The sequence below is a fragment of the Mizuhopecten yessoensis genome, unplaced genomic scaffold, assembly GCF_002113885.1.
Source record: "Mizuhopecten yessoensis strain PY_sf001 unplaced genomic scaffold, ASM211388v2 scaffold10867, whole genome shotgun sequence".
NCBI classification, from domain to species: domain Eukaryota; kingdom Metazoa; phylum Mollusca; class Bivalvia; order Pectinida; family Pectinidae; genus Mizuhopecten; species Mizuhopecten yessoensis.
Window position 1 is genome coordinate 1,604,817 of NW_018408761.1, and position 27,665 is coordinate 1,632,481.

Genomic DNA, 27,665 nt, shown 5'->3' on the forward strand with positions numbered 1-27,665 from the left:
AAGTATTGAAAAGATGAATTAAATATTAACATTCATCCATGGGTTCGAGTGATTTAAAACAAGCAAATTCGTGGAATTTATATCCTCTGCTTGCAGGACATATTGTAGGTTAACATTATTGAGGTTAGGTTCATACATGTATATTTACATTTGCATGCCATTGTCACTATATAGCCTCTCTGAAAGCTGTGTCGTTGCTAGCGCGCATTATGTTGTTTGCTTGCAAAGCTGTGTCATTCAAATAGATCATAAATACCATACACAAACAGTTCAATACTTAAGAGTATCGTGCTGTTGAGACATAATGTATAGCTTGAAACTTGAGGGGGAAAAAGCCCAATACCTCATTGATTATCCGTAAATATGCACAAATCACATCGGTTGGCAAACTTAGCATGAGTTGAATGTGCATAAGGAATTTGGTTGAAACATCTTATCAATACAGCAACAAGTACTAATTGTAATGGGGGACCATTACAGATGTCCCCCAAACTGCCCCCATAGTCGCAAAGATGCACCAGAAAAGTATCGCATTGCCATAGTACACCTACAATGTACATACTAAATTTGAGTGAAATTGAGCAATTTCTAAATTGCAACCAATCAGAATACAATTGTGTAGTTGCTATGGCAACGGAACATATGTGATTGAATTTGCAGTTCCCTCTGTAATACCCCTATATACCAATTTTCATCGAAATCAAACAATATCTAAATTGCGACCAATCAGAAGCCTCCGTGTGGTTGCTATGGTAACGAAACTTATGCGGGTTTTATTCGCAGTCCCCTATATACCCCTATATACCATTTTTTCATAAAAATAACATAATATCTAACTTTCGACCAATCAGGAGCCTTTGTGTGGTTGCTATGGCAACGAAACCTATGCGGTTGAATTCGCAGTCCTCTTAAATTATACCCCATATACAATTTTCCATCAAAATCGAACAATATCTTCATTTCCACCAATCAGAAGCCTTTTGTATGGTTGCTATATGGCAACGAAACCTATGCGGTTGAATTAGCAGTCCCTTAATATTCCGGCCTATATACAAATTTTCATCAAAATCGAACAATATCTTAATTTCGACCAATCAAAAGCCTCTGTGTGGTAGCTATGGCAACGAAATCGATGCGGTTGAATTCGCAGTTCCCTAATATCCCTTTATACCAATTTTCATCAAAATCGAACAAAGTTTGAAGAAAATCGGTTAACATTTGTTATAGTTATTGCACAGAAACAAAACCCAGCAGATAATTACGTTTTTCATTATTCAAGTGGCCATAACTCTGACAAATGGAGTCCGGTGAAAGTGGTCATCGAACTTGGTCGAGCCCTTAAGGCATTTAACCCTGTAACCAAGTTTGAAGAAAATAGGTTAATATTTGTTGTAGTTATTGCACGGAAACGAAGCGTGACAGACAGACAGACGAACGGACAGACAGACGGACCCATATTAATATCCCCCGTTTTGCCTTCTAGCTTCGCGCCTGGAGGGAATTTCCATAAATTTGTCACACTGTATTATACCCGCCAAGAAGAAGTACACGTAACTAAGGACGCACCACGATTACAGTAGTTTGCTACCTAAATTTGAATTTATCTGTGTTGTCTCCCCTTACTAAAACAATTCGTTCGGATACTCTCTGGCCTTCACATTAGCTTCCATTTAGCACATGGGGTAATGGCGCGCTCCAACGTTCACATGCTGTCATCCAGTCGCTCTTCAAAGTAACTGTTATTTTAGTGATTATAGGTGAGTTGTGGAACTACCATACGCTGGGATAAAATTTTCTTCTGATTAATATGGACTAATGAACCTAATGACATTCACCAAAATAACGGTTCCTAAAATACATGTAACGTATCATTTTTTTATTGCACTGCACAGGTACCAGCTTCGTCTGTCAATTCAGTGAATACACCTATAATATGATCAGTATACGTGTATTGGCAGAAGAGGCTACTACCTGTGTATCACTGGACGCATTTGGTACCATTTTGTTTGCAGTTGAGACAGCCGGATCAGAATCACAAAGATAGATGATGAAGTTCCTTCGAAATAAACTGCTCGAAAGCACCTTCATTTATTTTATTAATACAGTCGTAAAAGATGTGCATTGATTAGGTTGCCTTACAAGTGTCAGCTGTAGTAGGATTTCCCTTCAGCTCATAGGCAGAGCATCAGACTGGAGAGCCAAGGGTTGTGGGTTCAAGCCCTGTTCAAGATGTGCATTGATTAGGTTGCCTTACAAGTGTCATCTGTACAAGGATTTCCCTTTATCTCATAGGCAGAGCATCAGACTGGAGAGCCAAGGGTTGTGGGTTCAAGCCCTGTTCAAGATGTGCATTGATTAGGTTGCCTTACAATTGTCAGCTGTAGAGAATTTCCCTTTAGCTCAGAGGTAGAGCATCTGGCTGGAGGGCCATGGGTCTCAGGATCGTCACTATTCCTCGTCCTACTACAAACTCACTACAGGTGCTGTTGACCCTTCCTGTTCAAGGTAGGAGAACCCTTGGCGTAGTCGATAATGGCATGACTTGTAACCAACATCCAGTGTGGTCAGATTTTCTTTTTGGAAAGCCGGTGATAAATATAGCTATGACCAAAATAGTGCAATATCTATCTATCTATCTACCATTAATGACCAACTTCAACTGACTGAAGGAATGTCATGTGGAGGTATTACATACAACAAGACATAGATTTCAAAAAAGTATTTACAAAATATTATGATTACAGAAATTATAATGATATATATATATACGATGTGATAAAGGTAGTAATTTAAGGTGTAATTAAATATTGAATTTTTTGAAGTGCCGTTTTAAAAGAGTCCACTGTGTCAGATTTGATGACTGAATCTGGTAGGGTGTTTCATTCTTTTATTGTTTTTGGGAAGAAAGACTGTTTTCTGTATTCTGATCTGCACTATGGGATTTGGAAACTGTTGGCATTGTTATGTCTTGTTTGCCTGTTGTTTGGTATTAAACGGTTTGAGTGTGGAATTGCAACCTGGTTGTTGATTATTTTATACAGCATTGTGAGACGAGCGTTTTTTTCTCCTGAGGGATAATGGTTCCCACTCAAGATGGTGGAACATGTCAGTGACACTAGAGGTGTTCCTGTAGCTATTGGTGGTGTATCTAGCTGCTCATCTTTGGACACTTTCAATGGCATCTATGTCTTTGTTGTATGTAGGGATCCCAGACAGTGCAGGCATACTCTAGAGATAGTCGTACAAGAGATGTGTATGCCTGCTCCTTGACTGTCTTGGAACTGATGTTGAGATTCCTTTTATGGAAGCCTAAGGTGGAACTGGCTTTGGATGCATATGTTATGTATATGGGGTTCCCATTTAAGATCTTGGCTGATTGTAACGCCCAAGTATTTGTTTTTTTCAGTGTGTTGTAGGGTATGGCCATGCAATGTGTATTTATGTTTGACTGCTTTTTTGTTCTTCGTGATGGATATCACATTGCGTTTATCTGGATAGAATGCCATTTTCCAAGATGTTTCCCATGATGCCAGTAAATCAAGATCTTTCTGGAGGATTTTTGCGTCAGAAGTTGATCCTATAGCAAGATAGACGACAGTGTCGTCAGCAAACAAGCGAACAGATGAGGTTAAACCAGGTAGCAGATAATTTATATAGTACAGAAAAAGAGGTGGTCCCAGGACTGAGCCCTGGGGAACCCCAGACTACACAGGAACATAGCCAGATTTTTCTCCCTCAACGACAACTGCATGATTTCTATTATAAAGATTTTTTTATCCGGCCTTTCAGCGAGTAGTAAACGTTGCTGTCAATGGTTAACACAGTGATATTGTCTCTGATTTCACACATAACACATACTAATGTCACATTAAATTTAAACAATGTATCGCAAACAAGAATTATAAGTATCATATTATACAAATCTAATGAGATGTTTGTTTTAACAGTTGGATTCAAATAGAAAGAAACAGTTTTAATTAGAGCATGCAAGCAAGAGGGTACCGTATGGAGAATTTCAAACCGCTCAAAGTACGATATAAGTAGGTTTAAATGTAAAATAAATTACTCATTTATAGCGTTGATTGAGATGTTGTTTAGAAAATGCTACTGATTCAGAACAAATGCTGGTATATGTAATATTCCAATGAAGTTAGCTGAACAAAACAAGAATTTACCTATTCTCCTAGACTGGAAAGACAATATATGTAAGAAGTTCACGAACAGCCGCTGCTAAAACATATGGTACATTTAAGGATTTCTGCGTTATAATTACATTGCGCACCAAGAAAACATTGTCTCTTGTCAATTTCTCGACATGAATTGTTCATAAGGAATAATTCAAACTATGAAAGATACTATAGTCACTCTAACTTCCAACCCCCTGAAAAGTCATATTTAAATTCCCCAATTAAAAACCAGAATTTATATATGTAATTTAATATATTGAACTTGTACAGCTATTAAAATGTTCTATAGCAAGGAAACATCATCAATAATAAGCCATTAAGACTGATGTTTCATAGAAATAGCTCACAGGACTTAAAACATGTCAATTAACCTCTTTTGCAACCCAACTGAATGCTACAAAGTGACATATTATCTAAACTTTAAAAAAGTTCATTTACATGTATATATACCTAGGTCATGCGAGCCTGATTTCTCTACCCCTAGCTTTTAGGTTATCTAGATTATTGCCTTTACCTGGTTGGTCACATTACTGCTGAGCTGATAGGTTATATTAATAATTTTGGTAATAGTATTGGTAGCGGAACTGGACTTGGTCAAATTTCAGTGACCAGAGAGCTCAATTGGTAAAGCGTTCGCCTAGAGTTTGGAAGGTCCCAGGTTCGAACCCCGGTCTGCTCGTGCATTTTTATGTCTCCCTTTCGAATGAAGGAAGACATATTGTATTAGTGCTGGTTCTTCTTCTTCTAGATCTTAATTCTTTCTCTGGTTCTTCTGATCACAGCTTGTCAGGGCCATAACTTTTAAACTGTTAAAGATATCTTGGTGAAACTTTAGGTATGCATGCATCACCCACAGAAGGTGTGCAGTGCACTGGAATTAGGTCTCGTGCATCACTATATACAGAGTTATGGCCCTTTGTTTATTTTTAATACCGAAGTTTGTCCACGGCATAACTTCTAAACCGTTGGAGATATCTTAATCAAACTTGAAGTATACCTGCATCACCCACAGAAGGTGTGAAGTGCATTAGAATTAGGTCTCATGCTTCACTATATGCAAAGTTATGGCCCTTTGTTTAATTTGAATACGGAAGTTTGTCTGGAGCATAAGTTCAATGTTATTTCACCTACGTTTACCAAACTTACCATATTTATGAATCTAGGGAAGACGGAATTTTTCGCACTAAAATCAGGTTCTATGCCCCACTATATACAGAGTTATGATCCTTTGTTTATTTTTAATACCGAAGGTTTGTCCACGGCATAACTTCCATGTTATTTCACCTAATGTATCTTGGGAAGTAGGAGTGTCACATTCTAAATTTGGGTCTCTTGCCCACTATATAAAGAGATATGGCCTTTTGTTAATTTTTCATACCAAAGTTTGTCTATTGGCTAATAAGGGGAGACATATGTTTTTGTTCACAAAAACAAAATTCTAGTTCCTCTCCTGTTACAGTGATACATGTGACCAACCCTTGTTTCAAGCATTTGGTGTATGCTTGGCAAGCGGATACCCAAACCTGGGTTGTACATAGTTGTGATTTTGGGGGCGAAGACTTAGAGAAAGGAGGGAGGAATGTAGTGGAACTGAACTGGGTTGATTGTCGGCGACTAGATAGCACAATTGGTAGAGCTGTTGTCTAGAGTTCGGAAGGTCTCGGTTTCAAACCCCAGTCTGGCCGTGCAATTTTCCTCTCCTGTTACACTGGAATGGTTCATTATTTTTATATGTTGAGTCCCTGACAAATGAGTTTAGTCCTTGGACTAAGTTCAGCTTCAAATTTTTTGCTTAGTTTTACAGCCAAATACTGACTGCCTGCATTTGCCCTAGCCAACAAAGTGATGTATTTTCACAAAATAAAGAAAAAAAGAGGAATATCTTCCCACTTTAAATAAAAATAATGCTATAATTTCCTATAAGAACAGACTGCCTTAAATTTAAGTTAAAAAAAACCACTGGTTTAAAACTTGATTATAATTATAGATCCTGCAATAGAAATTTGTGCTTAGCTCAGGGTTCCGATGTTCAAGGCTTGATCAGCTAATCAAATCATCAACACAAATTTTGAAATGCTACTATTGTTGCATTTCTTGTTCATAGTTGATTATATAATAATTAAAATTCCCATGCAGGTTTTGATTTTGAATTTGAGTATTTTTGAAACCATCCAATATGGAAGTTTAAAATTTATCAATAATCTAGGAATGCTTTGATCATCTGGGCCATGGGCTCAACATTTTGATCTGCAGAAGATTCTCCTTAATACACATGCATTAACCTTTTCTTTCTCTTCCAATAGGTGGAACTGGGACCAGCTTTAGAACAGAAGTTTGATAACTGAGTGCTTCATTCAACGATAGCTATGAGGAAGAGCTACAAACTCTCTTTGTATTATCACAAACATACTAAACTGTTACACTCGGGGATAATTCCAAACCCTGCGGCAGGCACTGCTTTATTAAAAAATGGAAATGGACCGGCAAAGAAACCATTGTCAGATTTTACAGTTTCAGGGAAGATTAGAGATGGGGCTCATTCACAATATGGGGTTTTGAAGTCAAGAAACAGGACTGCATCATCTTGTGTGTCAAAAAGTAATGAGCCTGCTCCAAGGCAGTTTTCTGTGCCGTCACTGGCATCATCAGAAAAATTGACACCAACTTGGTCAATTGTAAGGTATTATCTTCTGAAATATAAAAAGTATGCCCAGAAAAGTCAGAGCAATCCGCTAAAAAATGTTCTTGAAAAGCTGTGCCCAGAGGTACTTACTGATGTGAAGACAGAATTCCAAATAAACAGTAGAGAAAAGGCAGGTGCCAGGAGGAAAATTTCAAATTCAAAATGGCAACATGTCTCCCTGACACAAACTAGATATAGAGATGAAATTGTCAGGGGTTTCATTGGTACACCTACAATATCAATTAACGCATCCAGACTTTTCCATTCTTCTCCTCATTTACCAAACTCTGACAATATTACTAACACAGTGGACCATATGGCATTTGAGGAAGATTTTACTTTCGTAGAGAAACAAGCTGTTGTGTGTGAGGATCGCTATGTTCCCAGAAATACAAAAAGGCACACTGCAGATACATTGTCATTGTTCAAAAAGGACAGGCATCATTTAGAAGACAGAACAGATGCGACTAAGAGTCTTATGTCCAGGGATCATCAGTTTAGAAACAATGACATCCACTTACCTAATTTGGTACTGGATTCACCACATATGTTTGTTGATAAAACATTACCAACAGAAAAGGAAGAAAAGTTCCACGTGGCTGACACTGAAACACAAAGACTATTACAAAAGGAAATGGTTGAAGACAGTAATGATGATTTTGTGTCGAAAAGTGGAAGTAATGGAAATAGATTGAATGAAATGGAACCAAATTTAAAATGGGAAGATGCAGTTGAAGAAAAAGATATTGGCAAGGTATTGGAGGATACCGACGATGAAAGTCTCGAAAACGGCAGGAACATGTCAGTTTGGGGAAAAACTACTATTTTACCATCAGGGAATGTAAATTCAGCATTTGACAAAAATGAAAATAATGATCTAGTGCAGGAAAAAATGAAGAAAAGAAACAAAGAAAAAGATGACAAATCTGCAAGGGAGAGAAAAAATGATGCACTTAAAAATGGAGGTGAGAAATCTGTAGAGGAAGGGAAGAAAAGGCGAAAAAAATTGTATTCAAAATCAATTGAGGAAAGAACACCTGCCAGCATGGGAAAAAATCTGGAAGTAAATAATCGTGGTGTTGATACATCGTATAACTCTAATAAAGGGCCTGAGGTATTCAAGATGGTGGAAAACATACCATCCAACATTTCTGAGGCTGTGACTAAGTATGGACTGAAGCCTCTGACCGAGGGATACACTTGTCTAGTTACACGCTGCCCAAAGCTGCCGAAGAAAGTCAACAAGAACAAACCATACGGTAACCTGTACATCAATGCTACCTCTGGTGAGTTTATTCAAGTCACATGTACTCTTAAGTGATGCATAATGTGTACAACACTATTTATGTCTCTTGCTCAGTGGATGGTTGTTAAAACAAATCGCTTTGTCAGTGCACACGTTATAGGTTGAGGTATTTGAACTTTTCAAATTTAACTTGTGGCCTAGTACACTTAATATGAAATTACTAGGCAAACGAGATCCAACATCTGTTTCCAAAATCCTAATGTTCTGGTGGTCTTCTGCAGATTCAAAACCCTTTCACCCCTGTTGACCATAATGACTCATCCATATCAATGCATGGAAGAGTTTAATGAAGTTACATAGGGGTGAAAGGGTTAATGGAATACACAAGTCCAGCACAAAAAGTTATGAAAATTGAGGTAGAAATGGCTAGACAACATCCGACGGAAGGTAATTAGTCGGCACTATTTATTGTAGTTTACATATTTCGGCACACTTATAGGTATGCCTTCTTCAGAACATGTAAACTACAATAAATAGTGCTGTTTAACCTTCCGTCGAATGAAAACCTAACCTAAGTATGAAACTATATATCTATAGAAACATAACATTTTGCACCGGATTCAGTGGTGTTGCCCATCATTTCTATTTTCATCAGTATGAAATTGTACACCCCTGACTTAGATCATAATATTCTGTTAATCTTGTCTCATCCGACACCTCCTGCAAAAAATATTAGTATGTTAGAATACATAAGTTTCATGTGGTATGTGTAGTTTTCGTGGGGAAAAAAGGTTAGATCATTATGTTGGATTTTGATTTATGACAATGATAATAGGTTCAGACTATTAGAGGTTTCACTTGTCTCCCTTTTTTGAAGGTCATTTTCAATGTGATGAATGTCAGCAGCATGGCACCTGGACTGCTCTCAAGCTCAACTTGGAAAACATGCGGAATATCAAAAGACAGGCTAGGTAATGTACGAAACTTGTTTCCAGGTCAACTTGTAACATAACAAAAATGTAGGTCAAGATAGAGTTTAATTACCGACAATAATTGAATGTGATATCTTGCAAATAAGACCTTGCATGAATTTCTTTATATGTTTAATGCACAGAGAAGAACATAGTTCAATATTCAATAGTATTTTCTTTGAATTTACATGTCTTAGAATTGCCCATGTCTGTCAGTATGTGGGTGCATTGTTTTCCAGATTGTAACTTGTGTTCAAATCATTTAATTACATTCATCCACTTATTACAGAATGACTTGCATGAGTTTTTGATTTAGAAGGCCAATTGTCAAGTTCCAAGCGACCTGATGATGTTTTGTGAAAATAATTTTCAAACTCTTTAAATCAAATAATATTCTACTTTTAAAGAGTCTTAAACTTTTTTTATTATCTAACAATAAGTCCAACTAGAAACTTCTTTGCCAAAATGTCAAGGTCACCATTAATAAGAAATAAAATAAAAATCTGGACAGAATGACTACATGAGGTAAAGAGGAAGCCTATTGGGGTAATGAACCTTCAGGTAAAAACACATTTCAGCTACCATGGTGTTCATGTGAGGGTTCATGTTTTCTCCTAAAAGAGCTACAGGTTTCTTCATTCCTGACAAATTAAATAAAGCTGCAGGGGGTCGATAAACAGTTGTGGTTACCTTTTCATACAGTGTTCTCATTATAAAGCGAGTTGCTCGCAAAGGTAGCATGATATTCATCAACAATGGAACCGACTGTTTTTTTTTAGAATATGTATTGGTCAGCATTATTGCATGTGAACTTTCAACTGGTTATTCTTTCCAAGTCAACCACCTATTTCACATCTTAGAATGCTGGACATTGTTTCAAAATCAGTCTTTTAATTACGACCTCATGTAACACTGCTTTATAAATACGTATACCATCGTCCTAGAATGTGACATGAAAATCCATGGCAGTTGTTTACTAGATCAGAAAATGAAATGTATGCCCAGGGGGAAACATGGTTTTCTTAATGTAAAATGATCAACATATGGGAGAGAAATGCCCTGAAACTCATGATAGCTAGTTATCATTTTTAGCTCACCTGCCATACTGCGGCATCCGGAGTCCGTCCGTCAACTTTTCCTTTAAAACGCTACTACGTGTAGTCCTGAATGGCCCTAGTAGATTTTGACTAAATTTGGTCTGGAGCATCCTTAGGCCAAGGGGACTCAATTTTGTATAAACGGTGGGTGTGGCCCCCCTGGGGGCAGAGGGGCGGGGCAAAATAATGGAAATACAGGTAAACCATTTAAAATCCTTCTTCTACCATAGGGATTAAGGGATTTTATCCTAATTTTGTCTGGAGCATCCTTGGGCCAAGGGGACTCAATTTTGTATAAACAGTGGGTGTGGCCACCCTGGGGGCAGAAAGGCGGGCCCAATAAGAGATATACAGTAGAGGAATAGCTTTAATATTCTTTTTCTTCTGTTGGGATGAAGGTATTTTAACCAAATTTGAACAGAAGCATCCTATGGGGAAGGAAAATTAATTTGATATAAATGGTGGGTCTGACCTTCCTGGGGCCAGAGGAGTGGGGCCCAGTAGGGGTAATTTAGGAAATTCTTTAAAATTCGTCGTCTTCTGTAGCAATGACAGGATTTTGTCCATATTTGGTCTAAAGCATTCTTTGGTGAAGGGGACTATATTTTGTATAAACGTTGGGTCTGACCCCCTGGGGCAGATGGGAGGGGCCCAATAGGGGAAACATAGCAAATTCTTTAAAATACTTCTTCTTTTGTAGGAACGACAGGATTTTGTCCAAATTTGGGACGAAGAACCCTTGGGTGAAGGGGAACCAATTTTGTATTACCTGTGGGTTTTAACCCCCTGGGGCAGAGGGTCGGGGCCAAATAGGGAAAATAGAAAAATAGCTTTAAAATCCTACTTTTTCTGTAGGAATGACAGGATTTTGTCGCATATAAAAATAACCCCTTACTAACCATATGCATGTCATACATGTACAGCAACATCTGGTTATTTCAACTTCAATTTTGGTAACATTTCCAGGTGAGCGATACAGGCCCTCTGGGCCTCTTGTTATCTACTTAGTATATATAGCTCCCATTAGTTAATTTTCAAATGTAAAGACACTCTTTAAACCTTGTATCTTCATACAATTTGAGAATTAACTACTGTATGCTGGAAAACTTTTGCTCTGTCTAACTTTTGCCTTTTGTTGTTAAAATCAATATTCCCTCAGTGTTAAATTCGCCCCTCACATTAAATTATGTATTCCCTTTGAATGAAGGGATATATTGTATTAGTACTGGTTCTTCTACTTCTGGTTCTTCTAATCGCAACTTGTCTGGGCCATGACTTTTAAACTGTTAAAGATATCTTAATGAAACTTTAGGTATGCATGCATCACCCACAGAAGGTGTGCAGTGCACTGGAATTAGGTCACTGTGACCTTCACCTCAAGGTCAAAGGTCAAATAAGTGCAACATTTTCAGTAAATTCCTGTCCGGCCCGTAAATTTTAAACCGCTAAAGATATCTTGATCGAACTTGAAGTATACCTGCATCAACCACAGAAGGTGTGCAATGCACTAAAATTAGGTCTCGTGCCCCAATGTATGCAAAGTTATGGGCCTTTGTTTATTTTTAATACCGAAGTTTGTCCAGAGCATAACTTCCATGTTATTTCGCCTACGTTGACCAAACTTACCACATTTATGTATCTTGGGAAGGCAAAATCTCTCGCACTGAAAACCTCCATGTTATTTCACCTACGTTGACCAAACTTACTATAGTTATGTATCTTGACAAGTAGGAGTGTCGCATTCTAAAATCGGGTCTCGTGTCTCACTATATAAAGAGATATGGCCTTTGTTAATTTTCAGCCCACCATCATCTGATGGTGGGCTATTCAAATCACCCTGTGTCCGTGGTCCGTGGTCCATCCGTCCACCGCCCTTAAACAATTTTTGTTATTGGTATTTCTCAAGAAGTACCAGAGGGATCCTTCTCAAATTTTATATGTAGGTTCCCCTCTGTCCCTAGCTGTGCAGCAGTGCCTGAAATGGAAGGTCACACGCTTGCCAATGGCGATTAAAGTCTTGCTCGGGCAACCAAAAGTTGTCAAAAGTGAAGTAGTCACTGGCCCAACAAAAATAGTTCAGGCTGTTGAAAAATTTATGAATAAAAGAAATTATAGTCCCTTCTACATTAACTGGGGGCAGTACATTTTTCAGTTGTCATTACTTTGATTTGAATCGAACTGTCCGTGATTTAGAAAATGTGATGATTTTTTTTTCGGAATTTCTATATATATACTGCCAGGGTGTCTTCTTTGGGAAGACCTGTATAGAGTGGATCATGTCAGGTTTTAACTAGGGTTGAAGAATTAAAAATATAGTTTTAACTAGGGTTGAAGAATTAAAAATATAATGTTTTATTCTGTTTTACATTTAACAAACATAGTAATGTTAATGTAATTTAAATGTGCTGAAGCATTGTGTTAAATGCTGTGGAAATATTTCTTGCCAAAATTATTTGGGCCACCAATATGTCATTTGGGCCATTGCTTCAAATTCTTTACTCGCCCCAAAATTTGTTTTTGGGCCAGCCAATGCAGGTTCCCCCCCCCTATCCTTTATTATTCATGATTACTTTTGAAACTGATCAGTTAAACAAAATTGCCTACCGACAGCCATCTTTGATTTTTGACATTGAAGGTTTGTTAGTACTATTTCTCAGGAATAACTTGAGGGATCTTTCTCAAATTTGATATGTAGGTTGCCTTTGATCCCTCGTTTTCCATGTTATATTTTGAGACTGATTATAAACACAAAATGGCTAAAGGAAGAACTAAAATGATCTTTCTCATATTGCAATGATCAATTCTATTTCTTTCACATTAAGTACTGTACTAGTAAATATGTGGAATGAAAAACTCACTTTGAAGGTTTCATGCACATCAGTATTAAGTTTAGATCAAAAGTTACCTCAAGGTGCATTTACTGATAACATGACTCGATCAAACAGATTAAAGGATAGAAGAGAAAAGATCGAACTGACAAAGAACTAATGAAGATGGTACAATGGTGGACGCCAAGATCCCTCTGGGATCTCTTGTTTATACTGAAGTTTGTCTGCAGCAAAGTTCCATGTTATTTCTCCTACGTTGACTTGCTATGATTATTAGGAAGGCAGAGTCAAGCACTGAACATCACCCATCTGTACATAATCAATGTAGATACTCTACACAGTTAGAAGTATTTGACTTTATCTGCATAATCTTATTAAATGACCTAAATACACTAGGTTTATGAAAAATAATCAGCCAATATAGGAACCAGATTGTAATTAGATGTGTGATAATTTCTATTTTTATATACATGTAAATGTGTTTATAGTAGCATAGCTGTCGAGACTTAACCAAAATTGTTCAGACAATTTAACATGAACCAGAATAATTTAAAAGTTTAATGGTTTAGAATTTACACACCTCAATCTTGATGTGACCTTTCTATTCTTCCAAATATGCATATTGGCCAATAAGGGAAGACATACGTTTTTGTTCACAAAAACAAATTTCTAGTTACTATGTGTATTATGTTGTTTTATGTTTTTTGTTGTAATAATAAATTCGCCTTCATTATGGAGGGCGAAAAAGGTGAGAATTTCCCGTTACATAGTTACTTGTTTGGTTACCTCTGTATCAAATTCTTTGAAAATATATCACAGAATCTAAGTGGATCTCAATGGCTTAAGATTTTTCAAACCCCGTTATCATGTTTGCCATTTATTTCAGACTTGATTTTCCTTGCATGTCAGAGGTTCAAGGAGCAGCGTTCCTAAAACAGGGTGCCACAGAGGCGAACAGGTCCCTGGATGTGGGAATACCTCTGGACCAGCTGGAGCAGAGTGAGCAAGAACTGGTCCTGGAGAAGTTCGAGTGTGAAGTAAGTTGTCTTTGTGGGTATTGCTGTAGATTTTTTTGCAGATCTTCATTCCAGATTTGCTATAAAGACTAATTTATGTAGTCTATATAGACATTTTGTGAAGACAGAGAAGTAACAAATGATATTTAAATGGTCAAATTGATTAGTAAAGAGAATTCAAAAAACTTCATAGGTAACTAAGTAGTAGCTAAACAGATTATAGAAAGCTGGTGATTATATATAAGACGGGTGGAAGCTATATAGACAGAACTGTAATTTTTGAGTACTATAATATGTTGGCTGATCCGACATAATGAGTTAATCCCATTTCTAATTGAAAAGGTGGAGCAAGACTAAACTCTAAGCTGACTTGTGAATTTTGTCTATATATTCTGAACAATTTGTTTTGTCACACAGGATTAGATAGAATCAAATGTTATATTTGACTACACATACTTTTCTTTGTTGTAGAATCTGTCTCTGTCAACTTTAAACAGTTATAATGTAAAGTACCACAGTGAGGATCAGGCTCTGCTGCTGCCCTATTACCTGGCAGACAGGACACTGATCAGCGCCAAAAAGCTCACCTGTTTTCCAAAGGAAGACTCAAACAGCTGTAGCATTGAACAAGAATTCACATCTCTGTAAGAAACTCCAGGAAAGGCCAAACGAAACAAATAAGTGACAAAAATCAGGGTTATTTTCATGGTAATGGAAATCTGCGTGCTAAATGCAGTGGCCATTTTATATGTAGTGTTGCAGGATTCTTGGTGAGAATTATCCTTGGAGGAAGATTGTTTTAAATGGTAAAATTGGTATTCCTACCCCAACCCCTGGGGCCAGGGCGGGGCCCCAAAGGGAAAATTAACCAATATTTCAAAAATCTTCTTCTCCAGACTCGAAGATACTACAGTCATTTTCTCTGCATGGAAAGAAAGATCATCAGGGGCCTTATTTAAATTGTAAATTTCAGGATCCCCTAGCTACCGTTCTCCCTTGGGGAGGGGGTAAAGTTTACTATAGTTTATATAGGGAAATAACACTTTTGGGTATATTTTGGTATATTTTGACATTTTTCTATAGGAAATTGTTTTTACTTGTTGAGAATTATCCTTGGAGGAAGATTGTTTTAAATTGTAAAATTGGTATTCCTACCCCAACCCCTGGGGCCAGGGTGGGGCCCCAAAGGGAAAATTAACCAATATTTCAAAAATCTTCTTCTCCAGACTCGAAGATACTACAGTCATTTTCTCTGCATGGAAAGATAGATCATCAGGGGCCTTATTTAAATTGTAAATTTAAGGACCCCCGAGCTATCCGTTCTCCCTTGGGGAGGGGGTAAGTTTACTATAGTTTATATAGGGAAATAACACTTTTGGGTATATATTTTATCCATTTTCAGCAGAAAATTACTCAAACTTAGTCAGAATCATCTTTGGTGAATGAGAGTATTACTTTGTAAAATTGGGATTCTTGCCCCATCCCCAGGGGCTAGGGCGGGGCCCCAAAGGGGACATAAACCAATATTTTAAAAGTCTTATTCTTTGATGACATGACATTAGTATTGTATTTCACTTAGTTTACATGCTGATTTCCACATCACATCTAAACAATAAAATAAAGCTACCAGTACCTACCTATGATATAATTCAGGTGACCGCGGGCCTCTTGTATATATTATTTTCTGCTTTATTCTATGGTTCTAATAAAGTTTTAGTACTGAATAATTCCACTTTCACCATCAGATCTGGGAAGTGTCACCTGTTTGGTTGGAATCAGATTTCAACGAGTGATGATTACATAATCCTTACGACCAGCGAATTTGATGCCATGGCGATCACCGAGACCACAAAGAAAAAAGCTTTAGCTCTTCCTATGGGAATCTCCTCCATACCAATAGAGGTAAATACAGCTTTTCTGTTATCAGAAATATCTTTCATACCCATATGTAAAACCTCATCATTTTGCCACCATTTGCGGAGAGAAAATTTAGCGTTATAAAGGGGTTTAATGATTAATCAAAGGAAAGGTATTAAGGAAATCTTAAGAAAAAGAAAATAAGGAACCTTGAAATACATCAAGGCTTTACTGTAGATAGACAAAGCTTGTTCTTTCTTTATGTCTGTAGAGGTATCAGTTAGCCTATGGATCTCTTCAATAAAACCTCTATTACACCCAGAGAGGTAAACTTCCTAGGAGAATATCATTCCTACCCATAGAAATAGTTAAAACTCTAAATCTCTCTCCAAAGGAGTCCTTTCCTTATCCATAGAGCTAAGGTGAGCTTTGGGAATATCCTCCCTATTCCATAGCTGTAATCAAAACTCTGGATCTCTCCCCACGATAACCCTTTCCCTGGATGAATATTGTAAATATAGCTGATGTCCTCCAAGGGAGACTTCCTCCATACTGTTAAAGTGCATCTTCTTGAAGAAGATCCTCTGTCAATGGTAGATCTTTCTATTCTTTGGATTAACAAAATAAGGAGCATGAAAATCAATACAACACATGACTACCCATACTACTCTTTCAACAAGGGTATTTAGAACACATCTAGGCATTTGCAGGTCTGAGAACCAAAATATTATTTGTTATACAAGTTAAGTGAAAGCAAGAATTCTCAATTAAAGTGTTTAGCTTGAGTTATTAATTGATTCTGTAATACCTTGCTATACATGATGATTTAATATACTGCCAAGTTCTTCAATAAAATGTCAAATGTATATTAACTTTAATTGACAATCTATTCAAAATATTAATTTGATAATAATAATATCTTGACTGGCTTTTTTATTGCTTTCTGCATACAGTCCTTACCTGATCTGGAAAGATTCAAAAAGATCCTGTTGTGGTTTGAAAATGACTTGTTATCTTGGAAAGCTGCAAAACATTTTGCGCAGAAATTAAATGGTTCCAGGTGCTACATAATCAGGTATGCTTGTTTAAAAACCAGAGACTGTTTGAGAAGAACAATACCAGAGTTTTATTTACCATGGTCAAATTCATTGCTTCGAATATATGTTTGATATCTCCCAATATGCCCAGAGTCTCCAGATTTGGAGCATCAAAACAACTTAGTTTAGACTTGGAAATCTCCCAACATGTGATCTGAATATCATTCTAAATTAACATCACTCCTTTTTCGCCCCGAACTGGAAATACTGTATAGTTGGAAGATTTCGCTGCAATTTAATTCATGCCTGACTGCCCTCCCTAATGGGTCGAATTCATCATAACAGCGAATTTAAGTAAACTACAGAAGTAACATAGTAATTAAATGAGAAGGGTGAATTACAGTAGCCTTAGAACTCAGCGGGGCACAGACTGTTAGGGACATACACTGTATAACATGAAATGTTCGTTGTGTATAAACATTCAAGGTTTTTGGTGTCTAAATGGCTTCAAACCACGAATGAAAGTACCCATGAACAGTTCGTGTTGTACAGTAACTCTAACTGTTAATCTAACATGATTTTTTTTGTCTTACAGGCCAAGTCTTGAAACCCCTGGTCCCTATAGGGCCTTACAACAGGGCCTGTCTTTAAAGAATATCATAAAAAATGCTCACCAGATTAAGCATGAGTCTATTGTCAGTTACTCTGCCATGAAAAATGAGGTTTACTCTGAGCTGGCAAACCTTGAAATGGTGGCTGGGACAGAGGTAATAATGGAGATATAGTTGTAGTTCATTTGCATTGAATCTCCTTAATCTAGACACTTGAAGTTTGATTCCCTGAATTATCTGACCAACAGCTTGAGCTGCTGTATGATTTAAATGTCAGAATACTACAATGCATTACACAATTAAATAAGTGTTTTATAAAGATAAGGAATGTGATCTTAATGACAATACTTCCTAATTTGGAACAAACAAAAAAATCATAGTTTAAGGGTACAAATAGATTTGTGAAAATGGCTGAATGTGTTTTTCTAATAGCAAAGTATTTTAAGTCACTTTGTGTTTGTTATCAATCTACACTGATCTAGCTGCATGATTGACTTTGTCCATTTGTGTTTCAGTGGAAGCGGTACCTCCCTCTAAACAAGATCCTGAAAGGCCACCGTCCTGGGGAGATGACTGTATTCACTGGACCTACAGGATCTGGCAAGACGACCTTCATGAGCGAGTATTCACTTGATCTTTGTGAATCAGGGGTAAGTGAGTTACAAGCAAAAGAGTTGTGTTAGCTATCCCTCATAGTGTTTACCTATCTAGTAACTTGCCTCAGGCTCAGCTGATTTAGTTATCTGTAGTTCAGACTTTGACTCCTAGACTCCTTCTGAAGGAGTAACTTTGTAATACCCATAATAAGTACTTCTGTTCTTGCCGTCAAAAGTAGGGTTATAATCATGAAGGTTGAGAAAAGCATGGCGATGTCTGTTGTCACAGACTCGGCTGGAAGATTTTATTTTCACTTCAGCTTCCTGATTTGTAACCAAAAGATGTAGAGATCAGAATCTTGTAGCAATAGAGACGGTATTGTGATGAAGGAAATTTTGATAAGTATATTTCACGAAATTAGCAAGAAGCTTAATTTTTTTTCTCTCTCTCTTTCTAATATGTAATATGACTTTTTAGTATTGTCTGAATGGAATAACTTGGATAACACATCTAGTTTTGGATGACTCATGATCACAAAGTATGGAGCAAGATATTTTTCAAAATCCATACTTACCAACATGAAGAAAATGTTAAGAAATACTTAAAAAGTAATTGACAAATGTTTATGATGCATACCATTATTTACCAAAATTTAACTTAACAATTAGATATCCTGGAATGAAAACTGATATGTCTTAATGTCAAATATTACACTGTAAACTTTTGATGTGTTGTATTTAAACTGTGAATAAATTATTTAATTATAAAAACCATTGTGTATGACTTCACATGTCACAAATGTTATATTTATAGTATCACTGAAGCCCGAATTTTACCTTAATATTGATCTTGACAGAGACATAAGACATGAGAGAGAATAGTATAACATAAAAATTACTATCCCCTCGCAACGAAAGTTTGAGGGGATACAGGATTCCGTCCGTCCGTATGTTACACTCTTTGTTATCCTCTAGTGACTTCATTCCTCAACAGAATTTCATGAAACTTTAAACAAGTGTTTAGTATGACAATACCTTGAACAAGTTTACATTTCGGTTTTCTATGTTGAAAGTCAAAGTCACTTACTATTTTTAGAAAAACTTTGTCATCACTCTAGCGACTTTATTACTGAAGGGAATCTCATGAAACTTCAAACAACTGTTTGGTATGGCAATGCCTTAAGCATTTTGGGTTTTATGTTAAAGGTCAGGGTCACTATTTCTAGAAGAAAAAAACTTGGTCATCGCTCTACTGACTTCATTCCTCAACAGAATGTCATGAAACTTGATACAAGTGTTTGGTTTGACAACACCTTGAACAAGTCTGCATTTCTGGTTTCTATGTTGAAGGTCAAGGTCACTGTTACTATTTTTAGAAAAAGTATGTCATTACTTTAACGACTTATTCCTCAATGGACTTTCCTGAAACTTCCTTCAAATGTTTGGAATGGCAATACCTTGAACAAGTTTGTTTTTCGGGTTTCTATGTTCAAAGTCAAGGTCACTTTTACTACTTTAAGGAAAACTTTGTCATTGCTCTACTGACTTCATTCCTCAAGGGAATTTCATGACACTTGATGCTAGTGTTTAGTATGACAATACCTTGAACAAATTTTCGTTTCAGGTTACTGCGTTAAAGGTCAAGGTCAATTTTTATTATTTTTATTAAAACTTTGTCATCGCTCTATCAACTTCATTCCTGAAACTTCCTACAAGTCTTTGTTATGGCAATGCCTTGAATAAGTTCTCGTTTTGGGTTTCTATGTTGAAGGTCAAGGTCACTGTTCCTATTTTCAGAAAAAAACTTTGTCATCACTCTAGCAACTTCATTTCCTCTTACATATGTCACAATGTGTGAATGCGAGGGGATTTGTATCGCTTGTGATGCCTTGTTTTATTTAAAAACAATTTATATTTTGATATCCAAACAAAGCAATTTTCTTCCACTGTAAGGTGACCCATGTGATTTTTCAATGTTTTATAAGTAATTTTATACAGTTTTCTTCAAAGATTCTAACATCAAGTGATTCAAAACCTGAAATAATGCAATTTTAGTCTGTGATTTCTTTATTGTGAAACATCATTTTCTGTTTTTTCCTTCTGTTTGAAGGTAAGAACGTTGTGGGGCAGTTTTGAGATACCCAATGTGAAACTGGCCAAAGTGATGCTCACACAGTTTGCAAAGTAAGTGTGTAGTGGGTATAAAGTATCAATACATGATCAATACTGCTTAAAACTTTTGAAAGAAATTGTTCCCCCAACATTTTATTCTTGAAAAAGAAGTTTGCTTGTCAATTTTTTTAAGTCATATGGCGTTCAGGTAAATTATACATAATTTATGATTTCATTATCATTAAAACTTCAAATATTACATACATCTCCTGCGATTCAAAATTATTGAAATGTAATACCCTTTTTTCTCTCTCAAAAATGTTTCAAAAATTGAGTTTTTAAAATTTGACCTGTCCTGTCATGTCTGGTCATGAAATGATTATCAAACAGTATTTTCTCCCACAACCACTACAGGTTTCCTCACTCCCGACTCTTGATAAACCTGCTAGGAGTTGGTCAACAGGTTGGGTGGGTAACTCCTGGGACGTTATTTCAATGGGCAATCTTCTAATCATGACGTTGAGTAACGATGCATAGTGACGTCATCTGCCATTGTGACGTCATAGTCAATGGTATTAATTAACCTGCTCAGAAACAGGAAAATGTATTCCCATGAAAAACGTATGATTTTTTTATATAATTTGTAATGTTGTGGGAGAAAAAGGTACCAAAGACTGGTGATGGTTGGTTATCATGCTTACCTTACCTGGTTAGTTAATTTTAAATTTTAAAATACACTCAGTAAACCTGTCTTTATAAAACTTAAAAATAACTAACTCGAGTTAGAAAAACATGATATAACAACCAACCCATTATGGGGAACCTGTAGTGATGGGCAATCGGTTTAAAATCATAATCGATAATCGGTTTGTAATTTGAAGCAGTAAACCGATTGATGATCGATTGCATAATCAGTTTATAAATGTATGGGACTGAATACCCAAATAAAGTGAACACTGCTATTACATCAATAGACATAGCTGTTCACTATACATTAGGTTTGGTTCTTTTATAAATAATCAATATCAATCAACTATCAATCATAACAATATATGTATTTCAAATCATACTTTACATAGAAGACATTTAAATACTTCTATTTTAATAATGAACCTACCGGTAATATATTGATTATGGAATCTGTAATGGATAATCAGAATTGGAAAGGGCAAACCGATCAATTTTCAATTATAATTGATCATCAGCCCATCACAAGGAACCTGTATATCATGTATTTACGGTATTTATTACCAATTGGTGAGACTTAGCTTAATCACTCTAATACTAGAGTAGAGGTCAAACAGTCATCAAATTTTATTTGTAGATACCACTTTCGGAGAACAAAAACATTTGATTGCCTATGTGTTCTATATTTGTAGGAAGAACCTGTCTACCCATCTAGATGAGTTCGACCTTTGGTCCAAAAAGTTTGAACATCTACCATTGTTCTTCATGACGTTTCATGGTCATCAGTCAATTCAGAGTGTTTTAGATGTGAGTGTTTGTGTGTAGTTATGTGGATAAGAGTGTTCTAGATGAGAGTGTTTGTGTGTAGCTATGTGGATAAGAGTGTTCTAGTTGTGAGTGGTTGTGGGTAGTTATGTGGATAAGAGTGTTCTAGTTGTGAGTGGTTGTGGGTAGTTATGTGGATAAGAGTGTTCTAGATGTGAGAGTTTGTGTGTAGTTATGTGGATAAGAGAGTTCTAGATGAGAGTGTTTGTGTGTAGTTATGCGGATAAGAGGGGTCTAGATGTGAGTGTTTGTGTGTCGTTATGTGGATAAGAGTGTTCTAGATGAGAGTGTTTGTGTGTAGCTATGTGGATAAGAGTGTTCTAGATGTGAGTGTTTGTGTGTAGTTATGTGGATAAGCCACAATAGCATGGAGTTAGAGATGTGGAAATGTATAAGAAAACAAAGTATGATTAAAAAGATCAGAAGGATTACTCAATAACTTGGTGTCTTTGATGATCATTTACTGATTTGTGAGACGGAATGTTTTGCATAGGTAATATTAGTGACAACAGAGCACTTGGGATGTAAATCAAACATTACATTTTGTACCCGATTCAGTGGTGTTGTTGCTCATCATTTCTATTTTCATAGGAGATATTGTAAGGTGGTTGAGTTTTTTTTAAATAGAAAGTTGTAATAGATATATTTCTTCACTGTGAATGTATAACTTTTTGCCATCGTAAATAGACCAGCAAATCCAAGTCAGAAAAATGCTTAAAAAATTGGAACACTTCTTTATTAGAGGTACAATACAGATCACTGAGAATCTTTAACTTAAAGTATTCTTCAGTTCAGTTGAAATAAAAGATGCATTTCAATTGAGACATAATAGGCATTTTTAAGATACAAAATTTTCTGAAGAGAGTTTATCATCCAGGCAATGACTCACGCGGTGTACGTCCACGACATTGAGCACATCGTTGTCGACAACCTCCAGTTTATGATGGGGGCTATGGATAAGGAAAAGTTCTTCATGCAGGATCGTATTATTAGCAGCTTCAGGAACTTCGCCACCACCAAGAACTGTCACATCACTGTTGTCATTCACCCGCGCAAGGTAGGTACTCTCAACCCTAATTTGTTTTGCTCTTAAAGTTCTAATATTGAACTTTTAAGACAAATTCACCCACATATAATTTTTGGTACTGCTAATATTTATATACATTAAAGCCTTGTTATAATTCCACCATTTGTCTAGCAAAATGTTGGTGTTACTATTATAGGGGTTTGGCAGTACAGGGAAACATTCATAATAACAATAATTATAATAATTTGAGGTTCTTATATATCACAACATAATTCGTAGGTCCTCTCAAAGCGGTTCACAAATTATAATCCGTGGTTATAGGGCCTTTGCAACCTGCCAATATCTTTTTCTACTCCTTGGGGAGCATACAGCCAATGCTGCCATTTTGGCGCTCACAGCCAACATTCAACAATTCTAGCACTGCCCAACCACGTATACTCAGTTACAGCTGAGTATAGTATCTTGCTCAAAGATACAACACAGTGCTGTGCCGTGACTCGAACCCGCAACCCTTCGGTCACGAGTCCACTATGTCTTGAAATCATCTTGCATTCACGGAGGAAATTGTGGAATAAAGCTGGTGATTTTTTTTTTTTTTTTTTTTAAATATTTGAAAACTTTGTTGTTTTCCATTGGTTGCTGAACAGAAAGGTGGTGTACATTGTAATCCAATGCCTGTCATTACCTGTTGTTTAAGGTTTTAGGCTATTAAAGGTCATATGACGACAACAACATCCTTGGATCGTTATAGGTATTTTTGAAATGAAATGCCATAGGCTGGACACAGTTGAAGGACACTTTATCCAGTACATAATTATTCTGAGGATTGCCCAATTATGTCTGACTCAAAGTTGTGTCCAGGAATTGGAAATTGTCACTTTCAGTTAATAAAATAAACTCAACAATTTATACTATATCTGTTAAAAAAACAAATTTGATTTAATGCCTCAATCTGCAAGTACAGCTTAATATATGCTATATACATGTAGCAGGAAATTTAAGCCAAGTCATACTTTCGCCCATCTCCAATAAACTCAATTTTCGCCCAGTGTAAATTTTTCGCCCATCACATAAAATTACGATGTATACTGCGTCGTCTTCCTATATTCGCTGTAATGATAAAATTGACCTTGTTACAGAGAGTGAAAAAGGCAGAAATTAAACTGTGGGCAATGGTATACAGTAGCTATTTTATTTATTTAATTATCAGGAGAAAGAGGAAGAGCTGTGTACAGCATCAGTGTTTGGTTCGGCCAAGGCCACTCAGGAAGCTGACAACATACTCATCCTTCAGGACCGAAGGAACACCAATCCACAAGCTGGCAAATACATACAGGTAAGAACGAACAGGTTTTACAATAATTTGTCTGCAGTAGATCATTGGCTGTCACAGATCTAGTCTGAGGTCAGAGATGAGTTTATGCTGTACCCTGCTGTCTGTCCATCCATCCATCCATCCATCCACAATGTCTTCAAACCCAAACTTCAGTGATATACTGTGTACTGGGAAATTTTAGCCCAGTTGATTTCTCGCCCTTCCACAGTGAAATCCATTTGTGCTCAATATTAAATTCACCGTTTGTATTTAATTATTACTATTTAAATTATGTTAACAAATGTTTGCTGTAATGGTATAAATTTGTCCTCATTACGGAGGGCGAAAAAGACCAAAATTAAACTGCAGCGAAATATGTTGGCAATGCATGATTTGAAGTTTGCATGCGTTTTTTTCGGTTTCAGGTCGTGAAGAACAGATTTGATGGCGATTTGGGAAAGATGCTGTTAAAGTTTGATAAAGACATTTACACGTTTTCTGGCAAGAAGCTAGATACAGATAGATTGAAGAAACAGACCCATCATCAGGATAACCTTGTACAGAATACAGAGATCGAAAAACATGACGACCAAAGTAGGAGAACACTACACTCACAGAATGAAAATGGCAGTGAACACTGGGAGGCGGATTTCCCTTCTGATCCTGAGGTAAAAAGATTTGACTACGACACGGTAAATCAGGCAGGAGATTCAGCTGAAGCAGGAGACATGATGGAATTGAGTGAGGACGATGACACTAAAGAACGTTTATCATATTGATGGTGACGAACAAACGCTTGTTGAGTTATTGAACTGAAACAAGGTATATAACATAGCTGCTGCAGTGAAGGTGTAGGTTGCAGAAGTGATGGTGAAGATTCAATGGTCAGTTCACCTGAATGAAGGTGAAAGTCATATTGTTGATTTGTAACCTGAAAGTGCAGAATAATTAGCTCACCTGGCCTGAAGGGCTGTTCTATCAAAGCTTATCCAGTCCATTTTTATGTTCTCCACTATAAACAGAGTTATGGCCCTTTGTTGTTCTTTTTTGTTTCCGAAGTTGAAGGCAACACTACCTTGTTTGATACAATGTGAAGGGATATAATATATCATTGTTATTGTCACTTTTACCAGTATGTATATTAGATGTTTTATGAACTTCAAAATAATTGCCAGTATTTTAACTGATATGTTACCTTTTACAGTCTCTTTTTGGAATTTATTTTCTGGTAAAAGTACAAAGATTTGGTCATTTCATAGGGACATAATTGGCTGGATTGCAACACAATCAGGACTTATAGATTGGTAATTCATGACCGGAAGTATGTCTGTCTGTCTGCACTAAGGTTAAAAAGAATGGTTAAGGTCAGTTTCCAAGTTATTAATTATCCCACATTAACTAGATGCTAATCACATGTGATACTTCGGATGCTGCTTCTGATCTACATTTTCTGCTTGACTGACCAGGTTAAGAAGATTGGTTAAGGTCAGGCCCTATTTGCACCAAGGTTAAAAACATTGGTTTAGGTCACTTACCAAGTAACTTCTTGTCCTACATCAACTAAACTTGCATGGCTTATGTATCTCAGGATGCTTATCACATGCAATGCTTCGGATGCTGGTTCTGACCTACATTTTCAACTTCAGTGACTAGGTAAAGAAGATTGATTAAGGTCAGTTACTTAGGAACTACTTGTTGTTCATCAAATAAACTTGCATGGCTTATGTATCTATCTAAGGATGCTAATCACATGCGATGCTTTGCATGTCGCTTCTGGTCTACATTTTTGGTCATTTGCCACAAGAAAAACAGTTACTCTAAGAATATTTACTGTTTACATGAAAATGTACTGTAGCAGTCTGGCCATATCGCAATTGGCGGTTTCTTGTTTCTTGTTATTTTGATCTCGTCCAGAGGTCTCCTCACCCATGATGGATCATTTCAAAACTGGCTGAGCTTTATTTTCTTGACATGCAGTTGTGCTTTGAAATTCATAATGTTGATGCCAATATAATTGAAACAGTGATTGGCATTTTAATTTCTTACACAATTCGATCTTTATTCTACAAATCTTTTTAAAATATATCAAGCTTAATAATAATCCCACAATATTTATCCTTTGTGTATTGCAGTAATGTTTTAATATTTGCCAGCTTTGCATGTGCTTTTTGTTTTATTGCAATTATCATTGAGGCAAAAGGGTAAAATAAAAAAATAAATCTTTTGAATATTGTTTGAAATATGGACAAAGGAAAGCAATTTCTAAATGTAAAAATTATTGTTTTCAAAGATTTTAAAGGATATACAACATATATATATATATAAATGTCTTTAGCATATGTTTGTAAAGTGTAAACAGTATGTTTTCTCTTTTCACCACATCCTAAAAATAATTCAGCATTACTATGTAATACAGTACCAATGTAGTTTCTTGTTAGGTTCAATATTCTCAAACATTTAAATACAATAATGTATCAGACAAATTTTTTAAGTATCCGTTTGTCATGGGATCCCGGGGGGCGTATATATTGTTCCACCGTGTGATTCTCTTGTTTGAATATTGTTGTATCAATACAAATTCAGTGTAATAAAAACTATCATGTGTTATCATCGTTTGAATATTTTCTCATGAATCTAAATTTGAAATTCAATATTTTAGCTGTTTTCAATAAGATTTATCAGTTTTGAAATTTGTGATATCAAAGTTTTACTTTCTACACAAACAATGTACTGTTACGTTTTGTAATATTATCCCAACGTGGTGCTTTCTGTAATAATTCTGTCGCCGCCACCAGTTAAAATTAATTGTACAACACAATAAGTACATGGATATGTACACTTTATTTACAACACAAGTATTTTAATCTGTCAATTAAGGGTGAGACAATGTTCTTCACTGGTGTCACTCCGGCAGGTTGTGTATGGACCTAGTGTATGATTTGTAATGGGAAACTAATGTCGGAACCTCCTGTAGAATGTTGGAATTTGCTTTCATGCCATAACTTGGAAACATAAAAGCAGTCAAAATAAATCTGCTACGTCCATCGCATCATTCGGGGATATTTACATTTTCTCTCCCTTGTAACCATTTATTCACTTCCAAATACAAAATGTTCCTTAATCGGCAATACCTCGTTTTTGCCTTGGTGTTAAGCATGTGACTTGAGTGGAGTGGCCTTTCGGGAAAGCCAGATGCTACACTCTCGGGATTCAAATGCATCTGTCGATATCACATGTGTGAAAGATTCTATTGAATTGATTCCAAGATTCTACCTTTTTACATCCCCCATTCATACGTTGCTTTTCGTTTTCGGTCGATTCTTAAACAACTTTTATACTTGAAATGATGTGGAACTTCATGATCATATTTAAGAAAAGTAAACCTGAATATAATGTATTTGTAATGTAAGTGAAAATGAATATTCAGATGTGATATATGGAAACATACCTATCTTTCTTGATTGTGTCTAAAATATTTTTTACCAAGTTTATGGAAATATGTGAGGGATAATCTTAGTCAGGTAACAATATGTCTAATTATAATTAGTACCCAAGTTTAAGCCTACTTCA

General features: G+C 36.3%; 1 protein-coding gene across 4 annotated transcripts; it reads left to right on the forward strand.

Annotated features, from left to right (window-relative positions):
* The first annotated feature begins 1,679 nt into the window (after positions 1-1,679).
* LOC110463114 (twinkle protein, mitochondrial-like) lies at positions 1,680-26,913 on the forward strand. 4 transcript variants are annotated; one of them, XM_021517470.1, is made up of 15 exons: positions 1,680-1,757; positions 6,491-7,670; positions 7,701-8,156; positions 8,994-9,087; positions 13,899-14,049; positions 14,500-14,672; positions 15,774-15,930; positions 16,839-16,960; positions 17,518-17,689; positions 18,049-18,183; positions 20,240-20,313; positions 21,621-21,735; positions 22,631-22,810; positions 23,991-24,116; positions 24,521-26,913. In XM_021517470.1, the coding sequence occupies exons 2-15, from the start codon at positions 6,554-6,556 to the stop codon at positions 24,872-24,874; spliced, it is 3,426 nt and encodes a 1,141-aa protein (XP_021373145.1). In that variant the 5' UTR covers positions 1,680-1,757; positions 6,491-6,553; the 3' UTR covers positions 24,875-26,913. The 4 variants fall into 4 exon arrangements, with proteins under 4 accessions (XP_021373145.1, XP_021373143.1, XP_021373146.1 ...); XM_021517468.1 differs by having other exon boundaries at positions 6,491-8,156; XM_021517469.1 differs by lacking the exon at positions 1,680-1,757 and adding an exon at positions 2,456-2,505 and having other exon boundaries at positions 6,491-8,156.
* Positions 26,914-27,665: the final 752 nt, after the last annotated feature.